At 36.2% G+C, this 14108-nt stretch overlaps 1 protein-coding gene across 1 annotated transcript in view; it reads left to right on the plus strand.

Annotated features, from left to right (window-relative positions):
- The window catches only part of LOC123879832, a 76008-nt gene that overhangs the window by 13501 nt on the left and 48399 nt on the right, over positions 1-14108 (plus strand). Inside the window, exons 3-5 of the mRNA XM_045927725.1 lie at positions 1101-1165; positions 2083-2168; positions 9192-9360. Coding sequence (XP_045783681.1) covers positions 2094-2168; positions 9192-9360 — 244 coding nt within the window. The 5' untranslated portion in view covers positions 1101-1165; positions 2083-2093. The remainder of the gene's footprint in view (positions 1-1100; positions 1166-2082; positions 2169-9191; positions 9361-14108) is intronic.

Below are 14108 nucleotides of genomic sequence, written 5' to 3' on the forward strand. Positions count from 1 at the left end.
AAACAAACGATGTTGTATCATTACTAGATAATGTATCAGTGTAGTGGGGTTATGAACTAGATTCAGTAATAAACGAAGCTTGGAACATTTCACACGTGTTTGTTTTATACATCCACTCTACGGGACCCGTCAGGGGTATCACCACATGGCGACCGTACAGCGGGCGGACTTTGCGCCGGCAGTGGCAACCGCGCGCGCTGCGATAGCTACACGTGTCAAGAGAAACATTAATAGAATTAAAAATGGGACCGAAGTGCTCCAAATGCGTGTGCGAAAATAAAGAAGTAACACCGCAGAATGGGGACTCCACCATGGAGCATCCCCATATATACCAACAACATCATGGTGGCAGCAATCCTAGCAATATGTAGCGCAGCAGTTCTTTACATGGGAGTTACTAAATACAGACAATGCCACAGGAACTGGATTAATGAAGGAGTGAGAGTGGACTCTATAAGGAGGTTGCAGGAGCGGGTGTCTACGAGAGGAGATCGAGAGGAGAGTCGAGTATGATGTGTGGCAATTAAAGTGATGTGTGCGTAAAGTGCGGAAAGTGCGGTGAGAAAATGGACTTAATGGAAAAAACATTTAAGTAATAATAAATAGTGAATTAGAGTATTTAAGAGTAAGCATTAGGAAATTAGGACCAGGTAGGAGTCCAAAGGGTCCAGTTTGAGAAATTAATACTAGTATCGACTAATTTGTGAGAATAGTCGATACTATAATTAATTTTTTAAACTGGACCCTTTCAAGTAAAGATTTTTATATAAACCTGTGAGGATGATATTGTTATTGTCGTAAATAAAATAACCATAAGCGTACGTTGTCGTATTAGTTTACAAATTGCGAAAAACCAAATTTTTGAATTTTGCGGGCAGGCCGGTCTCATGCCCCTTAAGTACTGAAGTAAGTTATGACATAGAGACTGAGATGTATAGAGCGCACTTTGACTTTGCTCCGACTCAAGACACTGTTTAATCGAGACAGTGTTATACCGCTGGCATAAATCTGTCTCGTTTTAGCTGAAATTTAAGTCTTAGCAAAGTCAAAGTGCGCTGATTTCAACCTGAGAGGTTCTTTAATATTAACTTTTTTTGCAGGAACAGTAATGCACTTGCAGTGCAAGAGTCAGCACTACAACCTGAATCAACAAAAAATGTTCCAGGTAAAATTTCAAACGACCCGATACTCGCTCTATCCTTACTCTGTCAAATTCTCTTTGGATAAACAGAGGCACACTACTGGGTCACGTGACCCGAGTTCCCCTTCGATCTTATAAGTAAGAGAGAGATGAGATAAGAGTTCTTCATTGTTTGTAATCTTTAGACTACTGTGTGAGCTGAATTGCACTTTATTGCGACCTAACAAAAGTCGCTATTTATTTAAACGACTTGCCAGAGTGACTCTTCTGTGCCTGTAAGGTATTATTAAGCATATGTGTTAAGATTATTTTATAAGACTGTTTTATGCACTGTTGATTAGTCAGCTTTGATTCGGACTCTCAGACTAAACACAAAAAGCGACCCAACCATAATAATCAAGTAAGCTGGAAGACCACGACAAGTGACTGTAGCTGTGTGGTTTGATTGGTGAAATAATGTTGAAGTCAGCTACATATAATATACCTACCTTTTATTTTACACATTGTATTTACATTGATGTCTGTCCGTATTTACAATGACGATTGGCTCGCGAACTTTATAGAATTCAAATGCGTTGTATGTGGTACTGATGGAATTGCTGAGAAGGAAATGATGGCTCTTGATGAGAGGCGAGAAAAGCAGGACTTCTTGAATTTGTTCCATGTTTGAATTGATGTTTGATGTGACAGATCCATAGAAGTTTTTTTAATTATTTCGTTAATTAAAATAATGTTGAACACAGCTACGACTCCAACTCAACTGCATTTCTTATATGTGTTGAATGTGGAACAAATTGCAATATTAGCATTTGCTAATTTAACTAGACCAGAGCGACTTGTAGACAGTGTGTGATAGCACTAACGGAGTACAAGACTCTTTTCTTCATATGAGATGGTTGTCTTCAAGTGGACAGCAACAAACATTTTTTTATTTTTTACAGAAACTTCACAGATGCAAAAAGTTCAACCTCATCCAGATGCAGAGGAGAAGAAGACTGTTAAATTTAAAATTACTAAAAATAATCAGGTAAGTAAATACGTATTTCTTACATTTCTATCATCTAAATACATAAATAGAAATGCTGACTGACTGACTGTGTGCATTGATAGATCACTATCAACGTTCAACTCAAACTAACTGGACGAATCGGGCTGAAAAGAGAATGACCAGCACTCTATGGAGTTTGGGCCACTTACAAATATTTTTGTGTCTCAATGAAAGTTTACATATAATAAAGTTTGATATCCCTACTTTCATATAAAAAAAGAATTTTTAATTTATTCCTCCCAGTTTCTGAGAAAAAAAGATTTATGTAAAAGGTTAGGTTAGGTTTGGTAAGTAGGTTTTATTAGGTAAAGTAAAGTAGGTAGTAGTTTCCACATATCACCAAGACGATTTTAGTGCTGCCTATATGGTGCAAGTACATAGTTATTCCCAATGAATCACTAGTTGAAGATGTACAAGGTGCCATTGCATTTACCTATACCTATATTTTTATGATGAAGTTATAGCATATACGGAGCTTAATACGAAGGAAGTATAGTTCTCAACTCGACGTACAAGACAACGCGCAACGGTCAACGATATGGGATTAAAATATCTAAATTCGAACCACCCTGAAAACTGCAATCAAAGAGTATGTGAACACTACCACTGCAATTATCGAAATTGACAGAAAGCAAAAACCATAGACCTGCAACTAGCACTTATCGAGTTGATTCGATTCGATCAAGATGGTTTGTAAAAAAATATTGATTTTTTTAATGTTACTATGAAAATAATAGTCTTTAATCGATTATAACTCGACCACCACCGATTTTGATCATCGATTTCGTAAAATAACATCACTATGGTATGTTTACCGATAAAAATGGAGACTGGATTCCTGTATAGTAACAATTGAAGTACTTTTAAAATGAGGAAAAAATCTCGGGATAGTCAGCACTTTATTTTTTATGCCAAACTGAATTATAAAATAAAACATAAATTATGAAAATAATTATCTTCTGACACAAGCGTGGCCCGTATATGATCATTCTCCTTTGGCATGCAGAAGTTATTACGATGTAGATATCTGCTAAGAAAGGATTTTTGAAAGTTCAATCCCTAAGGGGGTAAAATAGGTGTTTGAAATTTGTGTAGTCCACGCGGATGAAGTCGCGAGTATAAGCTAGAAATAAAAAAAAATTTCAAAAGAAAAATAAAACCGACTTCAAAAACCAAAAACACTAAAAAGTAGAAAATAATTTTTGTTTAGCTACACATGTAATGTACCTAGGTATGAAGTCGCGCGAGCATATTAAAACAAAATTAGAAATCCAAGAGTGAAGCTCGCCCGACTTCATACCTAGGTACATTACATGTGTAGCTAAACACATTCGGCCGCCGCGCGCCGCGGGTACATAACTTCAGTGTAACATCTCCGTTGCAAATTTAAGTTTTTAAAATAAATTAAGCACAATTCAGCTACCAGTTAGTGTTTATTACGTTTTTGGACACGAAAGCAAACTGGACAATCATTATATTAGCAACGTGGAATGCAGTAAAGTGCTATAAACAGTGAATCAATTCTTAACCAGTGCACAGTGTATAATCTAAGTGAAGTGTCAACACTCAAACTACCTTCTTAGATATACATATTCTCTGACGTAAACAAAGTTCACGATTCCGAAACATATTTTTACCAGTGACTATTGTAACTACAATGGCGCAGTGTACAATGTAGCAGACTGAATATCTATAAAGCCCGTATATTCCTGGTTCAAACCCCACTCATCTAAAAATTTTTTTTTTTTTTTTTTTTAATCACTTTTTATGATTTATCTGATATATTTTAAATAAGAAAAATATTTTGAACTTTTGGCTTTTCTAGTTTTGTTATTTTAACCGAAAATGCCCGGCTTATGTGCAGCTTGTAATAACAATGTCCTAGTTACACAAAAAAGATTGAAGTGCTCTGTCGGGAGTTGCGCTCTGCTGTACCACAGTGAATGCGTAAACTATGACGACGTCAACCCATCAATTCGAGCGACATGGGTCTGTCCTTCTTGCACGGTTAGCAAGCCTAAACAGGATAACAGCAATACACCAATTCAAGGCAAAAATCGCAAGCAGCAATCGCCCGATAATGCAACCGTCTTGCCGCCACTATTGGGCACGACAAGTAGTCCAAATCAAGATGTTATTATAAACGAGATAAGAAATTTGCGTCGAGAAATGAAGGAACACTTCGAAAACCAACAAGTAAGCCTTAATAAGTTCGATGCCAAGCTTACCGAAGTCCAAAAAGAAGTAAGGGACCTTGGAGGCAAATTTTGTACACTAAAGGAGGAAGTGGATGAGCTCACAAAGTCTGTGCAATTCTTGTCTAATGCTTATGATGACCAGGTTGGGTTAAATGAAGAATCCAAAAAGTCCCTTTCGAATTTAAATACGGAAAACCAAACTTTGCGATCGCAAATGATTGACTTGAATAGCAAAATTGATCACCTTGAGCAGCAAGCTAGAGATTGTAACGTTGAGCTTCAGTGCATCCCGGAAACCAAAAATGAGAATATCCTCACCATTGTCCAGCAGATGGCATCAGTTGTCTCTTGCGACCTAACAGATGGCAGCATACTGAACTTTCACAGAGTTGCTAAGATGGACACACAATCACAACGACCGCGAAGCATTGTAGTGAAATTGTCCAGCCCAAGAGTACGAGACGATTTACTTGCGGCCGTTAAACGTTTTAATAAGAAAAATCCACAGAACAAGCTGAATACGTCTCATTTAGGTTTCGCTGGTCAGACCACACCTATATACATCATGGAACATTTATCCCCGAAGAATAAAAAATTACATGCTGCCACTAGACTAGCTGCGAGAGAGAAGAAATACGAATTTGTATGGATAAGAAATGGTCGTATATTTGTTCGTAAAAACAATGGAGCTGCAGCACTGTGGATAAAAAATACTGAAACTCTAAACGGCTTACATTAGTAAATCAATTCTGTATGCATGCATTAACATTTTTATTGTATAAAATTCACGCTAAATATTTTTTACCAAAATGTACGAGGTCTAAGGACCAAAACAGAAGATATCTATACAGCGGCTCTATATCAGGACTACGGTTTAATAATTTTAACCGAGACTTGGTTGAACAACACGATTTTTGATAATGAAATCCTAGATAGTCGTTATATCTTACACAGGCGAGATCGCTCTTCGTGTCCACTATCTTGCCATAAAAAAGAAGGTGGTGGGGTAGCAATTGCCGTTAGTAAAAAATTTGAGTCCGTAAGGAAGTACGAATGGGAATCTGTATGTGAAGATGTATGGATAGCGATTAAAGTCAGTCATAATATTTTTATATATGTTTGTGGTGTCTATGTTCCTCCGCCTGTCAAGGAAGATTACTTGGAATGCTTTTTTAAAAGTGTGACTGATATTTGTAACAACAAAATAGGTCAAGATTCACCAACTCTTATCATTGGTGACTTCAATTTACCTAACATTTCTTGGGCAACCGATTCGAATAGTAACGGCTTAATGTCTGGTCAAATAGGTAGTAATATAGATAGTCTCTTTTTGGAGCACATTGCTTTCAATAACTTGAAACAATGCAATCTTATTGAAAACATAAACGCCCGTATTTTAGACTTAGTTCTTACAAATAATACTGATTGGATACAAGTAAAAAAAGAAGATAATGCTTTGGTCACAATAGACAACCATCATCCACCACTACAAATTATTTTAACATTAAATTGTAACCGCTACATGAAACCTTCTCGTACACCATTTCTCAATTTCTTCCAATGTGACTATGATAATGTCTGTAATGAACTGGATCAAATAGATTGGTTGTCTCTATTTCAAAATTCTTATTCGGTCGATGCAAAATTAGATATATTTTACCAGACACTAATGCCCATTATTTATAGACATACACCCATGCGGAAACCGCGAGATAGTCACTATCCTATATGGTTCTCAGGTCCATTATTACGAGCACTTAAGGAAAAGGCAAAAATCCACCATAAAAGCAAAAAGTACAATAACCCAATGGACAAATTTGCATAAGAATTATTGCGCGAACGTTGTGCCATCTTGATAAAAGGTTCCTACTTTTGGAAATATTTTAAACAACAGCGTAAAAATGGTACCAATTGTATTCCGAATGAAATGATTCTGGATAATTTTGTAGCTAAAGGTGGAAAGAATATATGTGACGCCTTTGCTAAACATTTTTCATCGGTCTACATAGAGACCAGTAACTGTCAAGTAGGAAATTCGCCACTCCCAAACAATATCATTCCCAATGTTCCATTGGGTTCTTGTATACTAACAGAAGAAGAAGTCTTAAAACATCTTTTAAACTTGGATTCACTTAAAGGTCCCGGTCCAGATCTTCTTGCCCCAATATTTCTTAAAAAATGCGCTCACAAACTAGCTAAGCCACTTACCCTCATATATAACTATTCTTTGCAAACGGGTACATTTCCTACCAAATGAAAAATTGCATATATCACACCAGTGCATAAGTCTGGCAACTCAAAAGATATAAAAAACTACCGACCTATATCTATTTTATCAATCTGTGGAAAAGTCTTAGAAAGCTTAGTTCAGAAAATAATTTATTATCACATAGCCCCATATCTTGATCCTAACCAACATGGGTTTCGTCCTCGCAAATCAACCACTTCTAACTTAGTTAGTTATATATCAGACATCGCTGAGACTGTAGATGCTACTGGTGAGGTACATGCAATTTACACCGATTTTCGAAAAGCATTTGATATGGTGAATCATAACATTTTGTTATTGAAAATTGAGTCTTTGGGAATTCATGGCTCATTGTTACGTTGGTGTGAATCTTACTTAAGAAATCGGTCACAACTTGTTGCTGTTAATGGTTTTAAGTCTTATGAGATAAAAATATCATCGGGAGTCCCTCAAGGATCTCATCTAGGTCCCACGTTCTTTTTAATTTTTATAAATGATTTGGCACTCAAGTTAAAGTCTAAATTTAAAATGTTTGCAGACGATATAAAAATTTACAAAACCATTAACAGCCAAGCTGATGTGACAACCCTACAAAAGGATATTGATGCTGTTCACTCTTGGTGCACTACAAATGGTATGTCCTTAAATATTGAAAAGTGTTTCCACATTAAATTTACCAGAAAAAAAAATCCGGTAGACTGTGTCTATAAAATAAACAAGGTTAGTCTTAAGGAAGTTTATAGTATGAGAGACCTTGGTGTTATTGTAGACTCGGCTTTAAGTTTTCGTCCACATATCGAGCAAATAACATCTAAAGCTTCAAAAATATCCGGACTAGTATTCAGACAAATGAAAATATTCAAGGACCCCAGTTTATCTATACTGGTCTTCAACAGTGTTGTCCGTAGCATCCTTGAATATTGTAGCACTGTATGGAGTCCAGGGTATCAAGTTCATTCTGATAGAATAGAACGAATTCAAAAAAGGTTTCTATACCATCTAACTTACAATGACTTCAAATGTGACAAATTGTTTTCATACGAATCTCGTCTCTCTTACTATAAAATGAAATCCCTTAGAGACCGTAGAAAGATTACGGATGTCATTTTTCTGGCAAAACTAATGAAGGGTCTCATTGATGCGCCTGAGTTACTTGAACGCTTGAAGTTCGTTGTGCCCCGTGACTGTAGCCGCTTACACAATCGCAAGACGTTCTGTTTGCCTCAAACCAAAACCAAGCTTGGGCATCATAGTCCGCTATATAGAATGCAGTCTCTTGCAAATAGTTACAGAGATGTTATAGATATCTTCTGTGACAATATACCAAGAATAAAAAGTAAGTTAAGTACACAGATAAGTAATTGTTAGAAAGTAGTTTGTATAAGGTTTTTCCTATTTTGTTGGTAGCTGTTCTGGTTTAAGTTTTTGTTCCTTGTTTGTTAAGTTTATTTTGTGTTGCGCTGTAGTTTTGTACCTACATACTTTAATAGTGCATGCCGAGTCCACATCGAGAAGACGCAATTGCGCGCATGTATCTTTGTCCATTTATCATATTGTATTTTTTCTTACCAATTGTAGTCGGTTTTGTGGACTGAATAAAAAAAAAAAAAAAAAATATTTTCTACTTTTTAGTGTTTTTGGTTTTTGAAGTCGGTTTTATTTTTCTTTTGAAAATTTTTTATTTCACAATTTTTAGTGGCCCCACTGTACTATAATATGCTATGCCCAGTTAAAACCCTACTGTTTACTAAGCTATTACAGTGATCGCGAGCAATTTGCTCTTATCCATTGAGGAGTTCTGTTCTCCATCTCCGAAGATATTCATCAGATCTTCACCAAATTTATATGGGACCACCTGCACAGTATACCCTTTCAAACAAAAAAAAAAAATTTCCAAATCGGTCCAGGGGTCTTTGAGTAATCGGGGAACATACATAAAAAATAAAAAAAAAAAATAAAAAAAAAAAACAAGATCCCGACGAATTGAGAACCTCCTCCTTTTTTGGAAGTCGGTTAAAAAATGAAAATATTTATTTCCTGTAGGGCAAGTACCACCGGTTCATTTAAAACCTTGACGTCAACATTTTCAGGGTTCCACACTCGAAGTACCCGTAATTACTGCACGTGGTCGTCACGACAGAACATCGCATCGTCCCGTCGTGACCACGTGCAGTTCGCACGGGTCGAAATATCGAAATATCGATAAATCAAAATTATCATATTGTGGTGTGTAAGGTCAGCCTCAGAAATCAATTCCGAAATAGCAATTCCGCGAAACTATTGCATCAAAAACTTGTCGCACTTGTGACCTTTTTCAACAAACACGCCACACACACCTAACGCATGTGCATAACCGTGCCACGTGAATATGATCATTAAGGTGCTAAACGACTTACATATACGGTCTTTGACTGTACCTATAATTTACATTATAATATATCGTTAAACCACGAAATAAGCCTAAAATCATGACCCCCCAAAGTTTTTAGCACCTAATGTGGCATGGAACCCCACTTTATGCATGCCCTGAGTCCTTGATCAGGTTTTTATTTGTAGGAGGTGCAACTAGAAGGTCACTGGCACCAACTCAGCCCGCTCCTGGCGCACGTGCCTCAACTGTTTCAAAAGGAAACAGATCCTGTAATGGCTAGCAGTGTGAGCTCCAAAACTGGCTCACTGGCGCCCGAGCTTATAATGGAAAGTGACAGATCTACTCCTAGTGAAGGTAATACTCATATTATTACACTATGTCTCCTATAAGCATACCAGAAGTGAACCTCAATAAAAATATAAGAATAAGAAAGAATAAATATAACCCTTATTTGCATGATTAAGGCTTGATACTCAACAAAACTAAGTTAGCGCAATAACAACAGATTGATAAAACACGTCCGCACACTAAGATCGACCGAACCAAAGTGAGCAGAACTCTCGCAGCAGGGTTGCCAACCAAAAAAAAGATTCCTCGTACATGTGTAGCTGAAAATCTCGTATATTGACTTTCAAACCTCGTACAATATTATATACATTAAAATTTATTCAGGGCCAATATACCCCTGAGAATTACCGATAATTTTGTTTGACGGGTTTTCAGCCATAATATGAAAATAATCGTTCGAAACTTTACAGATAGATTATTTAGTTTATAATTTAGTGTATTCTCGTAAATTAAAAATATATGGAAACAAATAAAATTACAGTTTTAATATCATCGAGAAATCTGCAACGTATGAAATTAAAAATATCAATAATGAGTTGTCACACTAATATTATAAAGGCGAAAGTTTGTATGTGTGTGTGTGTGTGTGTGTGTGTGTGTGCGTGTGTGTGTGTGTGTGTGTGCGTGCGTGCGTGCGTGCGTGCGTGCGTGCGTGCGTGCGTGCGTGCGTGCGTGCGTGCGTGCGTGCGTGCGTGCGTGCGTGCGTGCGTGCGTGCGTGCGTGCGTGCGTGCGTGCGTGCGTGCGTGCGTGCGTGCGTGCGTGCGTGCGTGTGTGTGTGTATGTTTGTTACTCTTTCACGCTAAAACTACTGGACGGATTGGGCTAAAATTTAGAATGGAGATAGATTATACTCTGGATTAGCACATAGGCTACTTTTTATTCCGGAAAATCAAAGAGTTCCCACGGGACTTTTAAAAACCTACATCCACGCGAACGAAGTCGCGGGCATCAGCTAGTTAAAAATAATTCAGGAAGGAGATTTCACAGCTTTTGACTAAAATCATTCATATGATGCGGATTAAATATTCTTTGGTAGTGAATCAAATTAATTATCTTGATTCTTGTCACAGCATAAATAATGATAACTTTATCATTTGCATGACTTTGTAAGATGAAGTAACTATACTATTGAAATTAACTTGCAAACATAACTACAGATGGCGATATAACAGTATTCAATACTGATGTTAAAGAAGGATGCTCATTATTAAGGGTGAGGCCAAACGAGCGTAATTTTGTGAGTTGTAAGTCGCGTAATTTCGGTCGCGTAATTTCTGCTGTATTCGGTTTCATACAAAGGTCCAGTTCGTGCCACACGGCGCACAACTCATTTTGAGTCGCCGTGTGGCACGAACTGGACTTTTGTCATGTTGTGTATGTTTCGTCATAGCCCTTAGCTACCAGCCAGCTTTTAACTGCTCTGGTTAGATTGAATTTATTTATTCTGCTTATATTGATACCTTTGCTAACCCTGTTAAATATATTATATGCATCAATTTTAGAGTGGAAGCGCAAAATTATTGAACATAAGTATTGTTGTCGGACATTAAGTACATTGCATTCTTTATATAAATCATCAGTGGGATATCTAAGAGTGTTGAACCGGCATGAGCTATTTTTAAGCCATTTTGCCCCCCTATATTTTATTAAACACTGCATTTATGTAAAACATGTATATACTACTTTGTAGAATATTTCCTGTTTTATTAAATTGACAGACAACATTTTGCAATTTATTCATAGTTTATCTTTTATTGCCTAAAATACCAAAAGACTATTACTGAATTTTGGATTTCGTGTCATCTTTGACGTTCACTACATCAAAAGTTACTTGGTCGATTCTCACAAAGAGATATATTTACCAAAGAAAAGGTCCTGAACTAATAAGATGACAGAACCAAATCTTTCGTTTGGCATTTTTTACATTATAAAAATTCAAACAAAAAAGTCATAATTTCATAAAACTACAGACACATAAAACTGTCATTTAGGTGGGTTATTTTTCTTCATTTATAAATAAAACTAAGTACTCATTAAAGAAGAATATATTTGCAATATAAACAGAAAAAAAAATTTAAATTTAATTAATATTTGTTTCCAAAAAAAAATCTTGAACACACTACAAAACCGTGCAACAAGCAATAGTAAATTGAACTAGGAAATTAGTATCGGCCGAGGCCTCTCCGAGAACGGACGTAACGCTTGTTTGCTTAGCAATTGTTATCGGATTATTTACGATTTACCTGAAATTTTAGTGCGACTATCACTTCTCAATACTAGGTATTTTTAATACTCGCTATTTTTTTCTTAGAGATTAAAGATAGATTAAAACTTTTTGTATATTTTTAAATTGTGTTTATATGATGCTGTAAGGAATTGCATTCCTAAATCCTGGTGATCCCTCGGGATTTTTAAAGGATCATCCGTTTAGATGTTTTTTACGTGGTACAGAAATGCGTTGCATCCCGGGGACGGGCTGTTACGGATAGGCTACTTTTGTCCTAGAAAATCAAAAGTTCCTACGGGATTTTTAGAAACCTAAATCCACGCGGGCGAAGCTGCGGGCATCAGCTAGTTAATAAATAAGTATTGCCTCGAGAAAATAGCTGCATTGGTATTTATTGTTCCCTTTCATTGAAAGGGAACAATTTAATTTTCAAAATTTGAAAAGATTGTAAAACGCGATTTCGGTAGAGAATAGATCAATGCCTATCAGAGCAGTGGCATTGATCTATATTTTTAATAATTTCTAAAAAATAAATTTTTAACTGTTTAAATTTTACATGGGTTTCACATTTATTTCAAGAGCTTTTATGAATATGTAAAACTCAATACTCAAGGTTTCATTATACCGTTTGTGATAAGGAAAACCATGTTTTTTAAATAAACGGAAAGTTGAATTTTGTATAATTTAGTTATTGACTAGAATTATAATTTTTCTGAATTAAATATTCTTAAAGGCTTATAGTTTTACAGTTATTACTGGCTGACAATGCTATATGCCAATACCCTTGCTATTTGTCCTAGCCGCTAAATAAAATTTTGATGATTCATCGTCCTTTTATGGCATTAGCGCGGTTTCTTGTATTCCATTATGATTTCTTTTTTTTCATTTGCATAATAGCATTAGTTTATTGTCTTTTACAGCATTAGTACGGTATTTTGTATTTAGATTTTGGTTGTATACATTGTACACTCTACCATAACACCTGAAACAATAGGATAATTACTATCATTTGCACGTGGTCATCCCTCGTGGATCTTTATGATGGTTTTATTTTTGAACTAGCTATTACCTAGCTATTATTAGCTAGCTCGCGTGATTCAAGGTTTTAATAATAATTGAGGTTTGTCACAATATTTTATGCAATGCCTAAGTTATTTTATCATGTGTTTTAGCATGCTATCCTGCGGGAACTATTTGTTCTTTTGAAAGGAAAGTAGTCAATAATACTTTTTCCTCGACAATGTCTATGCAAAACAACCGGCCAAGTGCGAGTCACACTCGCGCACTAAGAGTTCCGTACTCGGCTATTTTTTCCAACATTTTGCACGATAAATCAAAAACTATTATGCATAAAAATAAATAAAAACCTGTTTTAGAATGTACAAGTAAAGCCCTTTCATATGATACCCCACTTGGTATAGTTACCTTAGTTTGAAAATTGAAACATTTTTTTTTTAAATTCGCAGTTTTCAGATTTATTCCTGTACTTGTGCTGTAAGACCTACCTACCTGCCAAATTTCATGATTCTAGGTCAACGGGAAGTACCCTATAGGTTTCTTGATAGACACGACGGAAAGACAGACAGACGGACAGACAACAAAGTGATCCTATAAGAGTTTCGTTTTTGCTTGAATCCTAAAAAAATGACATCAATTCATAGCTCTGTTGTGGCGTTATTGAATGACAAATGCGTGAAAAATAAGTATGCTATCCCGCGAGAAGTGTTCATATAATATTTTTCGGGAGAAAAAGTTGCATTTATTACTTATTAGATTCTCAGCTATGTCTTTGCAAAAAAAAGCGTCCATCCGTAACTCTGTTGCGGCGTTATTGAATGACGAATGCCTAAACGATAGCATGCTATCCTGCAGGAACTGTTTGGTTTTTAGAGAGAAAAGTAGCTTATTTCACTTTTTAGATTCTCCACTATGTCTGTGCAAAAAATGCCGTCAATCCGTAGCTCTGTTATGGCGTTATTGTACGACAAATGCGTGAAAAATAGTATGCTATCCCGCGGGAAGTGTCCATATTTTTCGGGAGAAAAAGTCTCATTTATTACTTATTAGGTTCTCAGCTAGGTATGTGTCTTTGCAAAAAAAAGCGTCAATCCGTAGCTCTGTTGCGGCGTTATTGTACGACAAATGCGTGAAAAATAGTATGCTATCCCGCGGGAAGTGTCCATATTTTTCGGGAGAAAAACTCTCATTTATTACTTATTAGGTTCTCAGCTAGGTATGTCTTTGCAAAAAAAAGCGTCAATCCGTAGCTCTGTTGCGGCGTTATTGTACGACAAATGCGTGAAAAATAGTATGCTATCCCGCGGGAAGTGTCCATATTTTTCGGGAGAAAAAGTCTCATTTATTACTTATTAGGTTCTCAGCTAGGTATGTGTCTTTGCAAAAAAAAAAGTGTCAATCCGTAGCTCTGTTGCGGCGTTATTGTACGACAAATGCGTGAAAAATAGTATGCTATTCCGCGGGAAGTGTCCATATTTTTCGGGAGAAAAAGTCTCATTTATTACTTAT

This window comes from Maniola jurtina, chromosome W (genome assembly GCF_905333055.1).
Source record: "Maniola jurtina chromosome W, ilManJurt1.1, whole genome shotgun sequence".
NCBI classification, from domain to species: Eukaryota; Metazoa; Arthropoda; class Insecta; order Lepidoptera; family Nymphalidae; genus Maniola; species Maniola jurtina.